The sequence below is a fragment of the Myripristis murdjan genome, chromosome 21 (genome assembly GCF_902150065.1).
Source record: "Myripristis murdjan chromosome 21, fMyrMur1.1, whole genome shotgun sequence".
NCBI classification, from domain to species: Eukaryota; Metazoa; Chordata; class Actinopteri; order Holocentriformes; family Holocentridae; genus Myripristis; species Myripristis murdjan.
In genome coordinates this window covers 24,110,743-24,131,166 of record NC_044000.1, presented here as the reverse complement: position 1 = coordinate 24,131,166, position 20,424 = coordinate 24,110,743, and the positions used below count along the sequence as shown (strand labels likewise).

Sequence of the window (20,424 nt, the reverse complement as noted above, 5' to 3'; positions counted from 1 at the left end):
CAGTTGTATAACCACGCTTTACTTCATGCTCTCTCTGTCGCTTTCTCTCTCTCTCTCAGCTAATTTTATGCCTCCCTCTTCTTTCACATTTTGTCTCCTCTTCCTAATTTTCCCTCTCTGTCCCTTGTTCTCTTTCTTTCTGCTTTCGCTGGCTCTGTAGGAGGCTGCAGGCCACAGATTAAGGCCAGGAGGGCATAGGGCAGGAACACATGCGAACACAACCACTTGACCAGTGATCAAGAGCTAGAAACACTGCACCTTGTTGCCATGTAATACGGGTCACATGGTTTTCATTGTATTTCTTTTTTTCTTTTCTTTTTCTCTCAAGCCTCAGATGAGATTTGAGGTGAGATTTCTGATGAGATCATTTGCGATAACAAAGAACCAAATGTTAGGAATTATACCGCACAGAGCCAAAAATAATTGCAAATATAATTTTGAAAAACACCACTGTCTTCCGTCAAGATTGATCTTTAGGGTTTTAATCTCTCTGATTCGATGTTATCAGTGTTTCCGCACGTTTCCAATAAGCTCTTTCATATTTAGACCTAAATCATGCAAGATCAGATGCTGACACAGCTGCTTAGGCTGAATTTTATGCAGCAGCACAAGAGTGTCAGCTAAATGCTTAAAAGGTAAAATGTAAATGCGTGTGGACATTGGAGCCCAGACAGCTGGAGTCTCTACGGGCCAAATGAGGTGAGCGAACCACAAGTGTGGGGAAAATGTGTCTCTTTTCTTGCTGCCATTGTCTCCTGGTTTGCTCAGTTAATCAGTCTCGTCACAGACTTCCTCACTCTTCTCTGAATCTGAGTTTTTTTTTCTTTTTTAATATCATCAGTAGCTAATACCAGTGCTGATTATGTGTGTTTGTGTTCAATTGACCCAACAAAGATAAAAAAACAGATTTCAATGGGGTTAATCATGCTCTGCTAACAGACTGTTAACATTATGTCAAGGTTTGCTCTGTGTAACATATTTATATCATGACTGAGTGCATTGTTTTGAGAGGACAGAAGTATATGCAGTAATTTAATGGCACGCTCTTTATCATCAACATAAAAGCCCTTAACTGTTTGATCCAATTCAAATCCAATCAGTTTAAGTACAAAGCCAAGAGTGCCAGCACTGCTAGAATGTGTCCATTAGTTTGTGTGATTAAAGAAAAAGCAGACAAAAATGCATATTCAACCTCTTTTGTTTATTTGATAAATCTTTTTGTCCATCAAAACGCCAACATCTAACAAACAGCGAGGGTGACATACAGACAGAACCGGGGCAGACTGCAGAGCTGAAGATATTGATTCTCCACCTCTTTTTACCCAATCACATCCCAGACATGAGCGACTCTGTCTGCCCTTGACCCTCTATGGGCTGAAAGTCCCATACCATACTGACCCTGAGGGCGGGAGGATCATACCACAGAAGTAGAATTAACAGAGAAGACACAACCCCGTTCATAATTTGATTAGCTGTGCTCATGATGACATACAATGATCAACTTTTTCCCTCTCAGTAATCCGCCTGAAGGAAACCCAGGCTGATTAGTGAACCTCATCGGAGTTGATCCTTGCGCGACTGTGATGTAGGCCTTTGTCTGATGTCGGGCCTTCCTACATCCCCGCTGACTCACATAGGAAAGTCTGCTCTGTGGATTCTATTTCTATGATTTTATAGCATACACGTAGAACAACAGCACATTGGGGCTCTGCTGCATCTGTGCCTCTGATGTCACTCAATACTGCTAATCTGTCCCGGGATAAGAATAGGATCACACTGTCAGGACGGTAGGCCGTGATAAACCACCACGGCCTCTTAGAGGGGACAAGCAAAGCCCCCTCTGCCCCCTGAAGGTCAGGGCACTGGAAGGGGGACAACTGATGACCATCTCTTTATGTGATTATGTTGATTAATGTGGGTGTAGCTAATTACTGGAGACGGGTTAAAGTGGAGCTTTGCAGTGGCAGCAATCAACTAGGACCTTGACTACTAAAAAGTGCACGCAAATATGCAACCTTTAAAGGAAAAATCCACCCTTAAACACTTAATCACTGTTAAAAACAGGACTAGGTTAAAACCTTGTGTATGGCTAGACCATGTCTATATTTAAAAAACCAAGAATATAAAATAAGATGCTTTTCCACTACATGGTAAGACTCAAATTGACCACACTTGCCTTTCTTGGTTTTTCACTGAAACAAAAGTTGTGGATAGTACCTGATACTGTTTTTTGAGTCACCTCAAGGTACCGAGCGAGCTGAGCTGATACTGTGAGCTGAGAGAGATGTGAGAGAAATTGATCAGCTCTGCTTACACACAGGAAATGCGAAGGTGAGACCAAAGTGAGAATCGTAGTTGATAATCTATCCATGTAAAAAATATTTTTTTCAGCAAATCTTTAGTTACACTAATATTGTTCATGTGAAGCAGCCATTTCAAGTTGCTCTTGTAGTTTTACTGTGTGATAAATTTGGAATAAGCTGCAGTCAATAAGTTGAACTGCTGTAAACGCCCGCTGAGGACGGGGGAGGGGCGTTTGCATCAATTCATTTGGAAAGAGCAATGACTAAAGGGGAAAGTCCAACACTCGATCGACCAATGGCAGCCATTACTGTCTGGCCTCTTACATGTTTACCAGTGATGTTGTTGGTTGGCTGACTGATCGCGTAACTTCATCTCTCAGTCTGAGATGTTCACGTTTGTGGGGCTGGCCCGGCTGTGCAGTCCAGCCAAAAACAACTAATGTGATGTATGCTGCATTTCTGGGTTCCATTTGTTGTTTGTTGGTGTATTTTTCTTGTTCCTCTGGATAACTGGCCAGATATTTGTGATGTGAGATGTCCTGTCCAGATTTTTCCAGCACAGCTGGACAGCGGGATTTAAAACTATTTCAACAAGCTATGATGAATGCAGTTCAGGCCACAGTACAATGCAGCCAGACAATTTGTTGTGTTTTGAGCAAGTAGTGAAACTCTTCCTTTCCTTACAGTAATTGGAAAAACTCTCACTCTGCTACAGCTGTCACTTTCTCCACCTACACATATAAACCACAGGTGAGTGCAACAGGTTCATGTCCGCATTTTGGGTTATTTTTGAAAGCCATTCTAGAAATGTGGGAAATGGCTAACTGGAGTAAAGGTGGATGAGGCAGGCTGAGGCAAAGTGGGTACAAAAAAAAAAAAAAAAAATCAAATGATCATAAATAACTCCTGGAATGCACTGATCATCACAGATTGATGAGATATGTAAAAGTATCCAAGGGTGGAATTTTCCTTTAATCTGAATCAAAACAGCGAGATAGATCTGCTTTGAACAATGTGAAACCCAGTAAACCCCGTCAATTATCAGCAGATATAGATTAAAGATGGCATGCTTTGGGAAACTGAACCCGTAGATATAGATAGATACAGATATCACTTCCCGTGCTCGCTAATACAGGTCACCATGGTTCAGCTCGTCACACTGTTATCATCACGGGAGCAAAAGGCAGGCCATCCTCTGCTGCTCACTGATGGCAATATTGTACATAACACTGCCACTAATAACTACAGGGGGTTAAAAGGTATCGATTGCCTTGGGTCCTCTTGGTTTGTCTGCAACGGTCACACATCAATCTCTGTGAACCAAATCGTTTTTTTTTTTTTGGTGGTGATCATTTTAGTGGTGGCAATGTGCTATTGGAAATGTTGCTGCAAATGATGGTGTTTTCTATCCTATCCGGTGATTTCTGCTTTGACGGATTCTAGTTCTCTGTGTTTATCTGCAAAGCTAAAGAGAGCAGAGAGACAGAGAGAGTGGCTCCATTTGTTAGTTAAGGCAATTGATTACTTCAAAGGACAGGCCCAGGCATGAGTCGTGACACACACTTTGGGGATTGAGTCTGACAGGCTCTGTGTGGGTGTCTATGCTGGCGCTCCTTGATCAGATGGTAAATCACGAGTAGATATTATGACAGTGGACACTTCATCTGGGAATTCTACATTTCTTTCTTTTTTTCATGTACTCACACAGTTCCTTTGCTGCCTTTCCTTGCACAGCATCATAAACATGCTTCCAAAAACAAAAAAAAAGAAGAAAATCACAACAAATAAATATAATAATCAGATAAATGGAATTGTTAAGTAAAGAATAAGACTTAAGAGTCTGATCCACAGGTGAGAGTTCTGAGGGAAAAGTAACTGCAATAATGAGCGTGGTCTTTCATCAATTGCACACGTTTTCACTCTCCTTTTGTTTCAGCAGGCATGCGGTGGTGTAAGTTAACTTCAGATAAAATATTATAAACAAATATGTACACTTGATAATATACCTGTCTAAAATAATTCATTCAATAAATGTAAAGTAACTGTAAACATGCACTCTTTTCCCACTGAGCTGTCTTCCCGCCCAGGCTCCATTGGGACTACTACAAAATAAGCAGAAATGTATGAGATCATGATGCGTTGATTATCTCGTGACACTCGTCCTATGTTGGCATGGCATCACAGTTATACTAGATATGTTATGAATTTACATCAGTGTACATTTAAATATAAACAATTCAGTTGGATGAAACTCGTATTTAACTAACCTGAAGAACTTCATCCCTGGGATGATTTTAATCCTGTTTGCAGGAACCCAGAATCGTATCTTGGCAGGGGTAGCTACAGCATCTATACACATGTGCATCGGACATCCTGTGTGTTTTCATGGGGCCTGGGTGCAAGACTCAGTGCGTTTTAAAGGGAAACAGGGTGTGGAGGCGTGAAAGCCTCACCCTATGGCGGAGCTCAGTTTGCACCACTAGGAACTTGTCACCAATTTGCTCTACCCTGTGCTGCAGATAGATACAATTCGGCATGATTCAAGACAGTTTTCCCAAACACCTCACTCCCATCAGACAGATCCCGTGCCGTTTCGACACCAGCCCCTTTACATTCCTTTTGTGTCTCTGCATTCTGAGGAAATCATCATTCATATGACATCTTAGATCAGGACGACAGATTCTGTATGATTTTGTGGTATTTGATGTTTTGGTCAGACTTAGCTCGTGCTTGGATTCCCTCCATGCGCGAGCAAACAGCCACATTGAGGAGAGGTGGTCACACGTTGCTACACCACCCAGTTTAGATCTCACCTCATGTGAATCAGACGATGTGAAAAACTGCCTTGACAGAGCGATTGTACCAGCTCCAACGTGAGCCGCTCTGCACGGTGACCCACTGCAGAATACTGATCTGTACTCCTCTAAGCTACAAATTCTACATTAATAACAATGATATAATATTATTAAAAACACGTTTGTGTGTATATGTGCACTACACCTACTTTCCAGAAATATACATATACTGTGTCTGCACATATAGAATAATCTGCCATATTGTTGGGAGAGTAATATGTTCATGTTGGGTGCATTCTCTATGAACACTGAACTAAGCTTTCTGCCTTGTGACTGCAAAGGTTTCTGACTGATTTTATAGTATAAACTATTAGTATTAGAACTAGTTTTTTCTACTATTTATATCTCCTCCATCTTCTCTTTAATTTTGTCTTCCATTATTGACACATCTTCATTTGGTGAGGTTGAGCAAAAACATGAGTGACATGAAGACATCCTTCACTTTGCAGAGGGTGCCCCGGGTTTTGCGCCCCCTGACAGCACACTTGACATTGCGAGTTGATGTTTTGACACTGTAATCAAGCATAGAGTTTCACAGGAGGATAAGATAGATCCTCCCTGAAATAGAGGGGTAAATTTAGTCCCCCTGTCAGTGCTCTGGTAAATAAAACCCTGGGGGCCCCTGCTGTTATACCCCAGCAGGAGATTTATTTCAAGCCTTGACCCACTGAAAGTGTCCTCTGCCAGGGGTTAGGATGTCTGGTGCATGGTGGCTCGGTGACAGGAGTGGTTGTTGATTCAATCTGCATGGTTGTCTTGGCACGCAGCAAATATTGGGACAAATTTAATATGTTCCTGCAGAAAGCGAGACACACCAGAAACACTGTGTGTCTCCGATCCCTACTTTCAATCTCGTCTCTGGTCAGTTTATCGCTGATTTAAATAGAGATAAATACTGTCTGTGCAGCTGGAAAGAGACTTACTTTGCCAAAGGTCTACTACCAGATCATCTACAGAGGCTGTAACTACGGTTTAGAAGATCCTTGTTTGTAGGCTAGTGATGCTAGGGGCCTGAAATCCCTGCTTGTTTCTCCCATCCCAGGCCAGCGCCATCTACCCATAAACGAAGTGGGTCAATAATGGATGAGCCTTTTCCGCTCCTCTTCTCGATTGTGCCGTGTTGTCGGTCTGTGGGGAGGCCCAGGAGTGAGCGCTCTTACAAGCAATCACTGTTTCATTATTCATACAGGTTCCACAAAGAGGTGGATCTTACTCTGCTTTCTCACTGGCCTCGTAAACAGCCGAGTCTCCCACTGCCGCACCACTTTCCCCATTCAACCACTCCACCTTCTCGTTGCTCCTCCTGTTTCTCCCTCCAGTCTGTTTTCATCTCTTTCTGCCTTCACTGTCTCATCTCGTAACCTACTTCTCTCCCTGGCTTTTTTTTTTTTTTCATCAGCACCCCCCCACCTATTTTCTGACTCGCTATGCATCCTTTTCTTTATGCCCGCTCCACTTAAGGACTGTGAGGGGATCCCAGGAACCAACAAGCTGGCAATGTGTCTAGCAGGCAGTGTGGTACTGGTATATGGCTGAGGTACAGGGGTGCTTGGACTAAGAGGATCAAGGTTTGGCTGTTGCAAGGGGCAGAGACCAACTAAAGCCTAACTAAAGCTGAGATTTAGACTCAGCCATGGGCAGGTCAGTGTTCAAGAGAGAAACTAGAAGATAATCGTTACACAGGAATAGGTCAGTATACTGAGAGTCATTTCATTTTGGGTGCCATCACTTTAGGTCCCGTTGGGAGTGGATTGTCTGTGGGCATACTGACATTAACAAAACACCCAGTATCAAACTCCACCCTGGCAAAGGTGTGCCAGTCATCTGGTGGAGCTGCTGATGGGTGATAGCTGTGTGTGTGTGTGTGTGTGTGTGTGCATGCGTGGGGTGTATGTGTGTGTGTATGTGTGTGTGTGTTTGCGTATGTCTCCTAGTCGCGGCTCCGGTTGCGTTTCTTGAAGAAGAAGAACGGCGTCTTCTGCGGTGGGCCCAGCAAAATGGGGACCTGGTTCTTGTGTGTGATCCTGACCTGCAAGAATCAGGACACAGCACAGTTAGGAACGGTTTTCCCCATCTTCAAAACCACTTTACATCTGAGATTCAGGAGTAGAAAATGATGTGCGCTCAATATTGCAGCTGAATTTCTTGACACATTTACAGTTCTCCTCACCATCATTTCCTGGCTTTTCACAAGAGGTAGCTGCAAAATCACCTATCGTGACCTTGCAAGCAAAATAACCCACACAGCACGTCAAAGAACACTGCATCTAACACCCCCGTAAAAGTCTAAAAAGAAGAAATTAAAAATATTTTAAATGCTATAAAAGCATAGATAGATAAATAGATAGATAGATAGATAGATAGATAGATAGATAGATAGCCTGTTACTGCATGTAACTGCATTCAGTGGCAAATTTTCTCTCTTCTACATAAAGGATGTATTAGTTTATGATGTGAGGTGGCATGACAGCTGTTGGATGGAAGGTTGGAGGTGTGAGGAGGAGGAAGAGGGAGATTAAAAAGGCACAGGGAACTGAGTCAGGAAAGGAGGGAAGAATATATTGTGCGAACCCGCTGCAACAGGCACTGTGGACATTAGCAGTGTTTTTTGACAGTGACTGTCAACATGGGGTTCAAGGCCCAGGGAATCATTTATACTCACAGTAATTAACTGACTGGAGATGACCTAGTGAGGATTCATTCTCACCTTTTCATCTCCCCACGTACAGCATAGACAGACACATTGCTATAGATTTGGGGTGAGACTGAATTTTATGGAAGCATGTTTCATAATTTGCTTTTCCTTAAAAAAACAAACACTGGCTTAAAACAACAACAACAAAAAACAGGATGTGTGTTGTACTTGTGGGGCGAGTTTATAAAAACACTGCTGACAGAGAAAGTCAACAGAACACAGAGCACAAAAACATTATAGAAAAAAAAATCATAAGTGGATGTGTAAAACAGCCGTCTCTGTGTCACATGCCAGCTGACTAAAGGCTTTTGAACAACAATACCGTATTTTTCGTTTGCGCTTTTTTAATCTGTGATCCAATAAAAATCATTACACTCAGAAACCTTGTCCAATGTGTTTTATTATCATATTTGTTGAAACATTGGTTCCATCCAATCCTGAGAGGGTGTCAAAGGTAGCGAGGAGGTTAACAGGTGATCCAAATTTTGCCAAGTGTGCACCGGATGATCACCACAGAAACTGACTGGATTCATTTCTATTTCTGTGGTGATCAGCTTTTCAACTGGATCCACAGATCCTCAGTGCACAGCTTCAAAACACCACAACATACAGAGCAGATCCTGGTCAGCAGCTGTCCTGGGATCAGTCTGTTTATCACACTTTTCTGCAGAGCTGATGGTCTCAGTGTTTCCATGCTGTGCCAGAGATCCCAGCAGATCCAGTCGTGCGTAAATGGCTGAGTTGCCTCATTGCCAGAAAATCAAACCTGTTCCAAAAACTCTGATGACGGATGAGAGAGTCCGAGTCAGTGTGTAGACACGATTTACACAACGTGAGGTCCAATTTATTTTTAAACGTGCGACAATTTCAGATGAAAAATACGAACTTGGTGTGCAAAGGACTTCATTTGCCTAATTTCCACGGGTCTTTAGATCACAATGGAAACGCAGACAATAACGGACTGAAGGAACCTTTTAGTTCCTTGAAAAGTTACCCTGGGAATAAAATTACCAGGTAGCTTGGGTGGAAATGTGTGCAGTGACAGACGGAGCAGGGTATGTGTATGTGTGCCATAGGCTGCTATAATGTGTGTTATAAAGTGAAACAGATAAAGAAAGAACAGGAAACAGCTAAACTTGAGAGGCTTTTGGAGTTTTACAGTGTATTTTCTATACTGCACTGCATTATATTTGAATCACAGAGTAATTTTATTTGTAATTTGAAAAGTGGAGATTCGCCACATGGAGATCTGCGCTCTACTGAATGCACTGTCCTAATATTCTAGCTCTGAACCCCCCAGAAGAGGCATTCAACTGAGAAAAAGTCTCCTCACCATCTCTCATAGATATAATTTTCTTCATAAAAACGTGAACCTTTCAATAGCATTTGCCATAAAAAATGAGGCTAAATTGAGTTGTAAACTGCTTTCCCCACGGTATACCAGTGTGATTTGCTGTTCAGGGATTACGCCAGAACATATTCTCCCAATGCTGAAAGAATGAAACATATCCCTTTGGTTATATAATTCAATACTAAATCAAAAACAAAAAGGTTTATTCCGGGGGAGGCTGTTCGGTCTCACCGTGCAGGGAGGCTGCATCCAGGGCTCGCCATCAATCTGCATGGGCAGCAGCCGGGACGTCCTGTGAAGACAGAGCAGAGGGGCGGGTGGGGAGGTGGATGGGTAGGAGCAGACAGAGAGAGAGAGAGAGAGAGAGAGAGAGAGGGTGGGTGGGTTGAAGGGGAGGAGGGTCAGATCACACGCACCTCCGAGGTACGGGAGGCCTGTTCACACTGTCCCAGGACAGGGTCAAACACTGCAGTCTTTGTTCCCATGAGACCCATTCCCAGACAGGCCCCCACTCTTTAAACTCACAGACCCACTGTACACACACACGCGCGCACACACACACACACACACACACACACAGACACACTCAAAGTTAGTTTAAGCCTTTCATGCGTGTCTCTCCGGCTAGGGAAACACAGTATGGGAGAATGACTGTGATGAATGCTCTTTTAATTCGGGTGTAGGAAAATATTAAGGGCAGTTTGCTGAACAGGTGAGAAAATGACTTGTAAATGTCACCTCTTTAACTTGCTACAGTAACCGGCTCAGTGCGGATGCTAAATGGGCCGAGCCTGCAAGAGCAACAAAAACATGTGAACTAAAACCACTCTCTCTGGACAAAAATGGTGTCAGAACCCAACAGGGCCTGTGGTGCTCTTGGACCTGTCAGACAGATCATTTGTCACCCTATGTCTGCCAGTCAGTCCCTTGAAATATGTAATTTGCCGGGTGCAGGCACAGTAGCCCCAGGGTACTGCAGAAATTTTAGGGACCAAAATGCACAACACACTTGAAAGAAGACATATTTACAAGTAGAGAATGGAGACAATTTGCTCCCCCACAATGAGAGAGGGAGGAAAGACAGTGACAGGGGACGAGTATAAATGGAAAGAGGGAGGACGGGAGATCATAAAAGATCAATGTAATACAAAAGATGGATGGAAGTCGGGGAAAAAGGCGGAAGCAGCTGAGAGCCAGGACGTCCTGCTAACCTGATGGTGACGCTGGCACACTGGGCCAATCTACGGCCTGCACTCTTCAGTCCCGTGTAGATCTGCCCCATCTCTATGGCCCCTTCCAGACCAACCACCTCCAGCAGCTGGTCACTCAAGTCTGGATGGAGAGAGAATGACAGAGAGAGAGAGAGAGAGAGAGAGAGAGAGAGAGAGAGAGAGAGAGAGAGGAGGTCTATGTATTAATTCATAGGTGCCCTGGTCAACAGAATTGCATGTCAGTCAGAGCTGGCACATACAGTAAATATTCCTTATTTACACACATTTCCCTAGTGCACATGTCTGCACGCACACTTATTTATATGGAAACACATGCTTGCATGACCCAGCGCATGTTTCTCCTTCATTCCCTCACACACAAGACAAAATAGTGTAGAGGATGGCTCACTTTAGCACTAAGATTATTACCCTCTAACCTATGAACTGTGCTTTGTGTTCTCTCTCTGTCGATCAGTATTCATAGACGTAACCTTAAAGGTTGTAGGCTGTATCACATACAACTTTGGACATAGCTCATAGATGTCCTAATATCGAGAAGAGACAGATTTGTTCTTATGGTCCCAACAACTTCGCAGCTTTAACAAATGATGAGCGAACATGAATTATTGGGCTAATTAGTGAGACTTCTGAGATATTCACCCTTTCACTGCCAGTGTGATAATTTGTGAGCTGCTACAACAATGACACAGCTCATACCAGTGTCACTGTGGCCACCCTTTTACATTAATGCACTGTGGCCTTGTACACTTCGCATCCTGCCCAGTAATGGTGAGAGCCACCACGATGTGCAGCTCACTTTCAGTGTAGTTTATCACTGGATCCTGTGATTCCATGTTGGACAATGTGGACTAGGCCAAAATGACACCAGGAATGGCTGGGGTTAATACTCTGTCTCTATCACCCATCTTCCGGGGCTAATCATGCAGGTTAGTGTGGGGCACTGACAGTCGATTAGCACAGGCAGCCGGGCGGGCCGGGTGCCAGCTGAACGCTAAAACATACCCCAGCCTTATTCCATGCTCGCAAAAAGCTCTGGGTCTGCCTCGGCTGAAGCATTGCAGAGCTGTGTGTGGCTGCATCGTACTTGCCAACAACGGATTGAGAGAGTGGCTCTTCTCAAGCTGTCCATCCATACGGACAGATCAGCTGAATTAATCCCCCTAGTCCTTAAATCAATGGCACGCAGGGGATGTGACTCGTTTTCGTATGATTAACCTTGTCTATCAATTACAATCTACAGTACGTGCTGCACATTCTTAATGCCAGGACAGGGTAAAGAAATGAACACCCAATAGATCTAATAGCTGATTCTACCATGCAAGAGTTTGCATCAGTGCAGGAGAAAACAGAGACAAGATGAGAGGCACCCAGGGAACCGGTCGAACCATTCCCTGAGGGTCTCGTTGCCATAGCTCTGTCTAGCCCAGACAGGCTTGGACTGGCAGCATTGCCTGTTTTGACTGGAGCTATAGGCTGCAGGCTTGTCTGTCTGTTGCAGTGTAAACAATGTTAATAATTTCCCAACGTTGCCTGACCTCGCGTAGCCTGCCGGCTTTATTTAAAGCTGCAAACAGGAAACTGTTGCGTGTTCTTGCTTTACTCTGGGGAGGAAATGTCGTCTGCAAGGGCCTGATACAACACATGGCTCATGACAAGGCTTTTGTGCCTCTGTGGTGCTTTCTCACATCTGCATGTGAGGATTATAGGCAAATGATGACGATGATGTGAGAGTAAATGCAGAGATTATCATTTAAATACTACTAGTCAAATTATACTATGGTTGCTCCTTTCCTGATCATAAGGTGTCTTGCACATTGAAAGAGCTTTGCAACATACTGAGTCATGTTGTAGCATATCAGACAGAGTCAAATACAGTACAGTACACGGAGCAGCTCAACTGCATTTCGTCCTTTGAGACACAAGATGGTCTTCTCTTGTATGTATGTTCTCTCTACAGTCTCAGTAAGCATGTACTGTACAGCAGCTGAGCAACATTCCAGTTAACTGCCAAATCAAACAGATACGTTGTATGTTTGTGTGCAACCATGCATGCATGCATGCGTGTGTGTGTGTGCCATTTCACTTTGTGCCTAGCTTTGAGGATGATCTAGGTTTATATGGGGATAAGTTTGCAAGTGAGTTACTTGCTTGCTTTAATATTTCAAATGATAATCCAACAGAAAATGTTGGAGGGGGACAGGGAACAAACATTTTAAAAAACATTAAAAAAAAAAACAAAACAAAACAAAAAAAAAAACATAACAAAACATCTTACTAACCTTTGTGCCATAATACAAGATGAACATTCAGATAGAGCCCCAATTCCTAGTTAAATAGAATGATATAGTGCCATGCAATTGAATAGCATAGAAAACAGGCTATATCATCATAAATGTACACAAAAATGCACTCCTACTGTAGCTACATGTAGCATAGTGTGTGTAAGGCTTAATTCCAGGAATCAAATGCTTGGGGCACTTGTATTAGTGCAGAGGTGCTCATAAGGGATAATTTGCATCAACCGTCCCAGTAAACTAAGACACACTAAAGTAAACATTATTGCTGTGTAATGTGCAGTGCTAGCTTAAAAAAAAAACATTTTATGGTGTTTTGCAACTTCCTGTATGACTAACCCTAACCCAGTGCATAAATCATTTATTTATTGTTTTATATGTAAACATTTAACTGTGTATTCCTGTCAGTGCAGCAATGTTTGACAGTGTGGCAAAGACAAAGAGATTGATCACACTGAATTTTTACTGCTGTGTGATTTGTTGTTTTTTTTGTTGTTTTTTTTTGACTTGTAAAAAAAAAAAGAAAAACTGCAACAGCATTTACCACAACGGAATCTCACTTTGATTAAGCAGAGAGACTTTCATCATCGAGAGAGGAAATGCGCAAAGATGGTCTCATCCTGGTTGCACAGACACACTTACAAACAGTCGCACACCAACACCAACACACACGTACACAGGGGGGAAGGATATTTCTCAACCTCTTCACAAATTCTGCTCTTTGTTTATGTCTGATTTGCCAGGGCTACAGAGTCGATTATACACCAGAGTAGCCTCGATGTGGTGGATCAGTTTTGGGACTTTGAATTCCCAGTCACTCCGATCTCTATCCCTCCCTCGGGCCTGCGGGCTGCATACTGCTGCACAGGCACAAGGACACACACTCCCAATCCGCATCTCTGTGCTTCTGCAGAGCTTTCCAAGAAATAATAATAGGATTGGGCATCCATTAAGAACAAACTGGACATTTGGAGACTAAGGGATTAAGAAGGGGGACTAGTGACACAATGGATGCACATGACAGATGGGAATTAAAAGGAAGGCTGGATGGAAGGATGGAGGCAGTCTGTTTTATTCCTGTGGATAAAAACTCTGGGGAGCTTTTAAGTCTATAAAACCCTCTAACAGAGTGAAACCCATTCTTGTACTGCTTAGTGAGGGTGAAGAAAAGGTAAAAAAAAATTTCCAGTGAGTGTTGACACGTTCTATTTTAGGATTTTGAAACAGTATTGTTGAGATAGCCCTTTCCTGTTGTGCTAATGAATCTATAAATCCCCATCCCTTGCACGCCCACTCATACACCTCTACTTCCTCCTCATACCAAAAATGGGCATGCCGTTCTGCCCGTGTCCCAGTGTGAGAGCCTGATGGCAGAGTAGCCCACCGTGCTCATTCTCACCTCACTGATGATTCCCGCCTCATCAGATCTCTGTGCTTTTGACTCTCAGGCAACCAGCGCTGTTACGTCTCAGTGAGGTAGCGCTAAGAATAGAATAGAACAGCCTCTTACATAACCCAGCCACAGTGCATTCTGGGATGGGATGGCGTTTCTTTGCCAAGCAGTGTGGAGCTAGAATTGTTATTGCTGTGCTGCACAGTCTTCCTCTGCTGTGCAGGCAGGCACATTCAACTGCACTACGTGGTAAATAATGTACTCTATGCTTTACACACACACACATAATGTGGTGCAAGCTTGCTCACACTGACACACACACACACACACACACACACAATTTCCACTGCAGAAAATCTCCATCTTCAAGTCATTTAATCTCCTCATATTCCTGCTCATTTCAATGCAGTTTCACTTGTTTCAGGATTTTTTCTGGCAATAAATCTGTTGAAACAAGGCAGAATAAGGCAGATCAGCCCACTAGTATAAAGACAATGACACATGAACTTCAAGAAAATTCTGGAAACAAACTGATAACTATTGAGAACCAGCACGGTTAACTCATCCCACTAGCAGGTAGGATGACTTAACTCTAATTTTATGAAAAACAAGATTTTAGCTCTGAATATGAGGCTAAATGACTGGATGAAATGGGCAACAGAGTGTAGGACATTTAGAAATAGTAGTTTGTTGTCAGTTGTTTAGTTTAGTTATTAAGAGTTGCTTTCAAGTTGCAGCTTCAGGTAAAAATAAAATTAATTTTTAAAAAATCATCGGTGTTACAGAGATAAAAAAAAAACACGGGACTTCACAGGATAACTAGGATCACACTAGATTATCTGGCAAATCTCTTGAAATGCTGAACACATCTCTTTTTTTCCAAGCTAAAAATATTCAGAGGTGATAAAAATATGTGAAAATACAAAAATAGAACTAGAGACAGGCAGGTGAAACTACATACCACCTCAATCTTTAACTCCCCCGAGAAATAGCTACAAATTGCATTGTGCGTCAGCTCAGGGTGCTGGCCTATAATTATAAACAAGCATATTTGTGTTTCCTTCCTCCGCCCACTTGCCCTCCCTTCCAGACCAGCCTGTCATTGTCTCGGGGTGGCCAGAATCATGGCAGATGGTCAAAAGGAACTGGACCTCACCTCAGCAGCACCAAACGGAGGTAAAGGTACGGGGGCGAGCACCGCTCACTTGGCCTTCTGACAGAGTACACTATGTTACTATGACAGTACAAAAATACACCATCCGCCATGTCTCTTCCCTGGCATGTAAGCGCCCAGATGGTGCAAACTGTCCAAACGAGCATATTCTTGAGCTTCTCAGAAAGTCTTGACCGGCAATAAAATTTCATGGGAATTGACCAGAAGGGATGAGGGTGGCCATGGGAAAGACCGCATTTCAGTCCCTTTTTTTGACAGCTATTTCAACAAGTGGTCCACATCATCTTTTCTGTTCTGCTCTCATCCCATTTGAAGGTGACCGTCTATCAAAATGAGAGCATTGCTGTTTGTTGACTTTGAGAAAATGCATTACTCGGAGGTCGTCCGCCTCTCCCACCATCCACTGAGAGCAACAAGGCGGCTTCATACAGCAACTATTTCTGTAATAACGAGCCACGTGGGCTGGTAGGGGGGAAATCAAGGTAATTATAGAATCTGCTCTGTTGTGTGAGAAGAAAACAATAAGTGGTCTCTGGATGCTAACAGCCTGAAATAGCTCTGTCCTCCATCATGGTGTGACACAGCTAGACTGTTGTGGGGGAGGAAAGGCGGGAGGATGGGGGGGGACTAAGGGCCTGGAGAAGAGGAGGGAGGGAAGGAGAGAGCTTGGGGGTACTGTGGGGTGAATGAAGGGACCGCAAAGGGAACTTGGGACAAGCTTTGGAAGAAAATAGATGACTCATGATGGGGAGAGGCACTGGGAACCATTGGGGCATATCCGAAATAGCACACCTCTACAACCCAGCACCAGTGAACCACGTGATTCTCCAAGTCTTGGTCGATTTTCAGTCGCCTCTCGCCTATGGGACAGTGCGGCGACATCGACTGTATTTATGCAAATCCTTCCCAGTTCAGTCCCCAGCAGGATGTTGAGGAATTCGATCCAAGAGCAAAGAGGAAATGAACAGGGGAGGGGAGAGATGGGGCAGAGATAAAATTCGAGGAGGAGCAGGATTGGGATGGGGTGACACCAGGATCTGTGTACGCATATCCTGTCCCTGTCAGCACCTCCACCTCCAGCCCTGAGTGTGTCTTCCTCTGCCCCTCTGACGGTTATCCATCGTCATGCAGTTGACAGAAATGGACTTTAGGCTCCAGTTCATCTACACACTCAGACAGATTTCCATCACTTCTCCACCTGGCTATACTTAGAAACCTAAGACCCGATTTGAAAACTTCCACAACAGTTTAGCGAGACTTTTTTTTTTTTCCTGTTGTTTATACGAACAGAATATAAGAAGTTGCCTCTAAATTTAGCCACTGCAAGTCATTATATTCCAATGAGACTTTGCTACCAGACTACTGCTCTGTATATCTGTCTCAGCTGTCATTTCTGTCCCATGTAATACAGAAACCAGGGCAGAGACAGAGTGACTCAGAGGCTTGAAGTTTCATCGCTGAGGTCAGAACTGCCCCGGGCTTCTTTCACTCACTCTGGATAACCTGGCTGATTGCATTATCTGCAGCAAACGGCTTTAAAAGCATGATCTTATTGCAGCAGAGCAAACAACTGTCATAAACAATTAGCTGTAAGCTGTGCATGCAGGCACGCATGCACACAAACAGAGGCACGCACGCACACACACTGAAGCACGCAGATGTAGTTTGCACATGAATATATTGTATTGTACCGGGGTGGACATTTCTTACTGCCCTTTGGTGTGTACGCAAACACACAAAGGTACAAACATGCGCACACACCTAGGCATGCATGCGTACACAAACGCATACATATGTTCTAACAAATAAACACACACGCAGACATGTGCACACACACACACACACACACACAGTTTGTCAGGGAAACTAGAGCACCTTTCTCTGAGTTCTGTTTCCAAATAGCATTAGGAGGAGGAGCTAATTTAATGAAGGTTAAATCCTGTGGGACAACTCTGGAGCGCAAAGATTCCATCACACACTTTCTGACGTGCATGAGTGTGCATGCACGTCAGGCACACACACACACACACACACACACACACGTACTGAAATATTTGCAAATATACTCAAAAATGCAAAAATGCAAATCGATGGGCAAAGCTAGCAGAAAGCAGATACACTGTCACACTCACACATGCATACACATACACACATGCATTTAGGCATTCAGGCATTCACACATACACACACACACACACCCACACCCACACTCACACAGATGCATCTACACATTATCATAATGCATGCACACAAGAAAACACTCACCAAACAGCCAGCCTTGCAGATCCTTAAAAGGTAAGTCGTGGCTTGACAGCTTAAAAGCATCATTAATCAGCTCGCCTGATGCAACAGTGTGTGACATTTGACAATACTGATTCCTGTGAGGCCTGAAAGACAACTGACAGGCAAGAAAAGGGACTGGAGCTGTTTGCTGTAAAGAAGTGGAAGCTGTGCCACTTCCCCTTGAGTTCCATATGTGAAACTGCATGTGTACATTTGAGATCTTGCAAGTGTTTGCGCACGTGAGGTGAAAAGTACTGACTCAAATACTGCACTTGAACACAGTTTTGAGGTTCTGGCACTTTAACTTGAGTAACTAAAAGTTAAGGTAAGGGTTAGTGTTAGAGGAATGAATAATAAAAACGTTTAATATAAAAACGTGTGTGTGGTGTGTGTGTATTTGCTTGCATGTGCACAGAGCAGCGTGGAGAAATCTCTGGCTATAAATATTGGGGGCATATGGCCTGAACATCCTGCAGAGCCAAACCTTTGGGCTGAACTATGAGAGTGAGCAGTGGTGCCAGGATGGGATGGGGCGGGCACAATGGCCTCTGACCACTCTAAGGGACTCAACTGCTCAGGTGAGGGGCTTCAAAGATGAACACATGGTGATGCAGTGGTGGACCAGGGGATGGCATGGGGTGGCAGCTGCCAACCTTAAAAAAAAAAAGCTTCATTTTCCACTCCAATTTTTGGGGCCATTTAATAATAATAATAATAATAATAATAATAATAATAATAATAAGGTATTTGTCACTGGTCAGAAATTTCAAAACTCAAATCAAAACTCTGATGTCCAATTTCAAGTGAAGGCAACTTCATGCCACACTCGAGTTCACTGAACGCAGTATAGTGTGTGGACAACTATGGACAACTTCAAGATGTGGTGAGTTTCCAAAAAGGACGTTTGTAAAGGCTAAAATGAGAGCCTGTTTGACTGTGATGAAGAAAAGCAGCAAGCGAGAACCTGCAGCAGACGCGTTAGTTTCTCATCAAACATGTTGGATATTTATCTGCGGTGCTGCTGACACACCACCAGAAATGAAGCAACAGAGGATCAAACTTTATTCCCTTATAAAACAAACCAGCACCAGTAAAAACGCTTTACCACCGTCAAAAATGTAAAAATTATATAGTACTATAACAGTAGCTAGAAGACAATATATAAGATAAAACAAACCAACGGCAGTAAAAACTCTTTACCACTGTCAGTAATTAAAATATTATATAGCACTACAACCGTAGTTAGAAGATGCCCTGACCCCCACAAACAGTAGAGGTAGTTTTGCAGGTTCAGATTGGTGTGTACATAATGTTAATTCGATAAGTTAATGCCACTGTTTGGGTTTCTCTTAGTGATTCTATTGCTAATTAAGGCCACAATAGCAGCATCTCTTTGTCCTGGTTTGGACTCATTGTGCTTGAGCTTTCTGTAAAGAAATTCTTTCACTGTTAGGATTTCTTGCAGTTGATTATTATTATTATTGCACCTCCAATCTAAGTGAATTAAACTCATTTACAAGTTGCCTGATGTACCCACCACCCCCTCCAAGCCACTTTGCTAAAACTCTGTGCCACCCAGTGTAAAAAAAAATTCGCGATCCACTTTGGTGATGGGATGCAAGTCGATGTAGGTATAGTGCATGTGTGTGTGTGTAAGTGTGTGTATGTATGTGTTTGTGCTTAAGGGCAGCAGTGCCTCATTTACAAATGCAGCACTTGTGTGCACAGTATGCACCTAATGCACAAAAGCACAGGCCTACAAAGGCAAATGAACATACATAAGCACACAAACCCAACCTACAAAAGCTGCTGCCTGGAGGGCATCTAAAGATTACTGATATGAGTCACACAGCTAGCATTAGCTTCTCCTCTCTCCTCTCGCTTAGCTTCTGTTGCTCTTACTCTTTCTCACTCTGCTGTCTTTCTTTTCTCTTCTCTTTTTCTCTTCCTCTCCCCCACTCTCTGATTCAGTTTAGCTCTGGGATCTCCATGGAAACAAGGTTTAGTTCAGTCAGCAGAGATGTGGAGTCAGAGTGAGTTGAAAGAGACGGAGAAAAAGAAAAGGGGACGATGAATGAGTGTGAGAGAAGTGATACGAATTAAGGATACCTTGGTGAAAGGACAGAGTGACGAGTTTCCTTCTTTGGTTGACATCATAGATGAACTGAACATAAAAAGAGTGTATGGTGGAAGTAAATTCTTTTCACTTTTTGAAAAATTCCTCTAAAAAAAACATCCTTGCTGAATAATATATATATATATATTTTAATTTCACTGTATTTGATCATTCCAATAGAGTGCCACAGGAAATATGGAGCAAGAGGTGGATGACACGGTCCCACATGTCCAAGGCTTGACATGAACCCAGCACATCAAGGGTACATGCACTTTAGCCAAGTGAGCCTCAGAGATGGTAACAATTTTCACGGTGGAAAAGAAAAAAAAAAAAGCCATTTTCTGCGAACAAATACAGCTTTACCAGGCCAATAATAATTCCTTGAACTACATCCAGCAGTGGATGTCTGTCACATACAGTGACCATGAACAACAGAATTAAGATTCAAAATGCCAATTTTGATGGAGGGAAATTATGGGGGAAGTGAGTGACAGGCATGTGGGTAGCCTACAAGCCTCCTGTCCTGTGCTTTATTGACAAAGACGCACTATGAAGAATAAAACCGGCAGAGCCAAATCTGTGGATCATTTGGTAATATGTTATATGTTATATGTTACATGTTACATTGACATTTTACTTGAAATTGTGATGCAGTACGAGCACAATTATTATAAGAGAAAATTTCCTGAGGAACATCATTAGACAATGAGAAAAAGGAAATCAATTAA

The 20,424-nt window shown here is 43.1% G+C and overlaps 1 protein-coding gene across 1 annotated transcript in view; it reads right to left on the bottom strand.

Moving 5' to 3' along the window:
- Positions 1-1,180: 1,180 nt before the first annotated feature.
- The window catches only part of dgkg (diacylglycerol kinase, gamma), a 104,773-nt gene continuing 85,529 nt past the window's right edge, over positions 1,181-20,424 (bottom strand). Inside the window, exons 25-27 of the mRNA XM_030080697.1 lie at positions 10,416-10,536; positions 9,436-9,496; positions 1,181-7,187 (exon numbers count right to left, since the gene is read on the bottom strand). Coding sequence (XP_029936557.1) covers positions 7,089-7,187; positions 9,436-9,496; positions 10,416-10,536 — 281 coding nt within the window. The 3' untranslated portion in view covers positions 1,181-7,088. The remainder of the gene's footprint in view (positions 7,188-9,435; positions 9,497-10,415; positions 10,537-20,424) is intronic.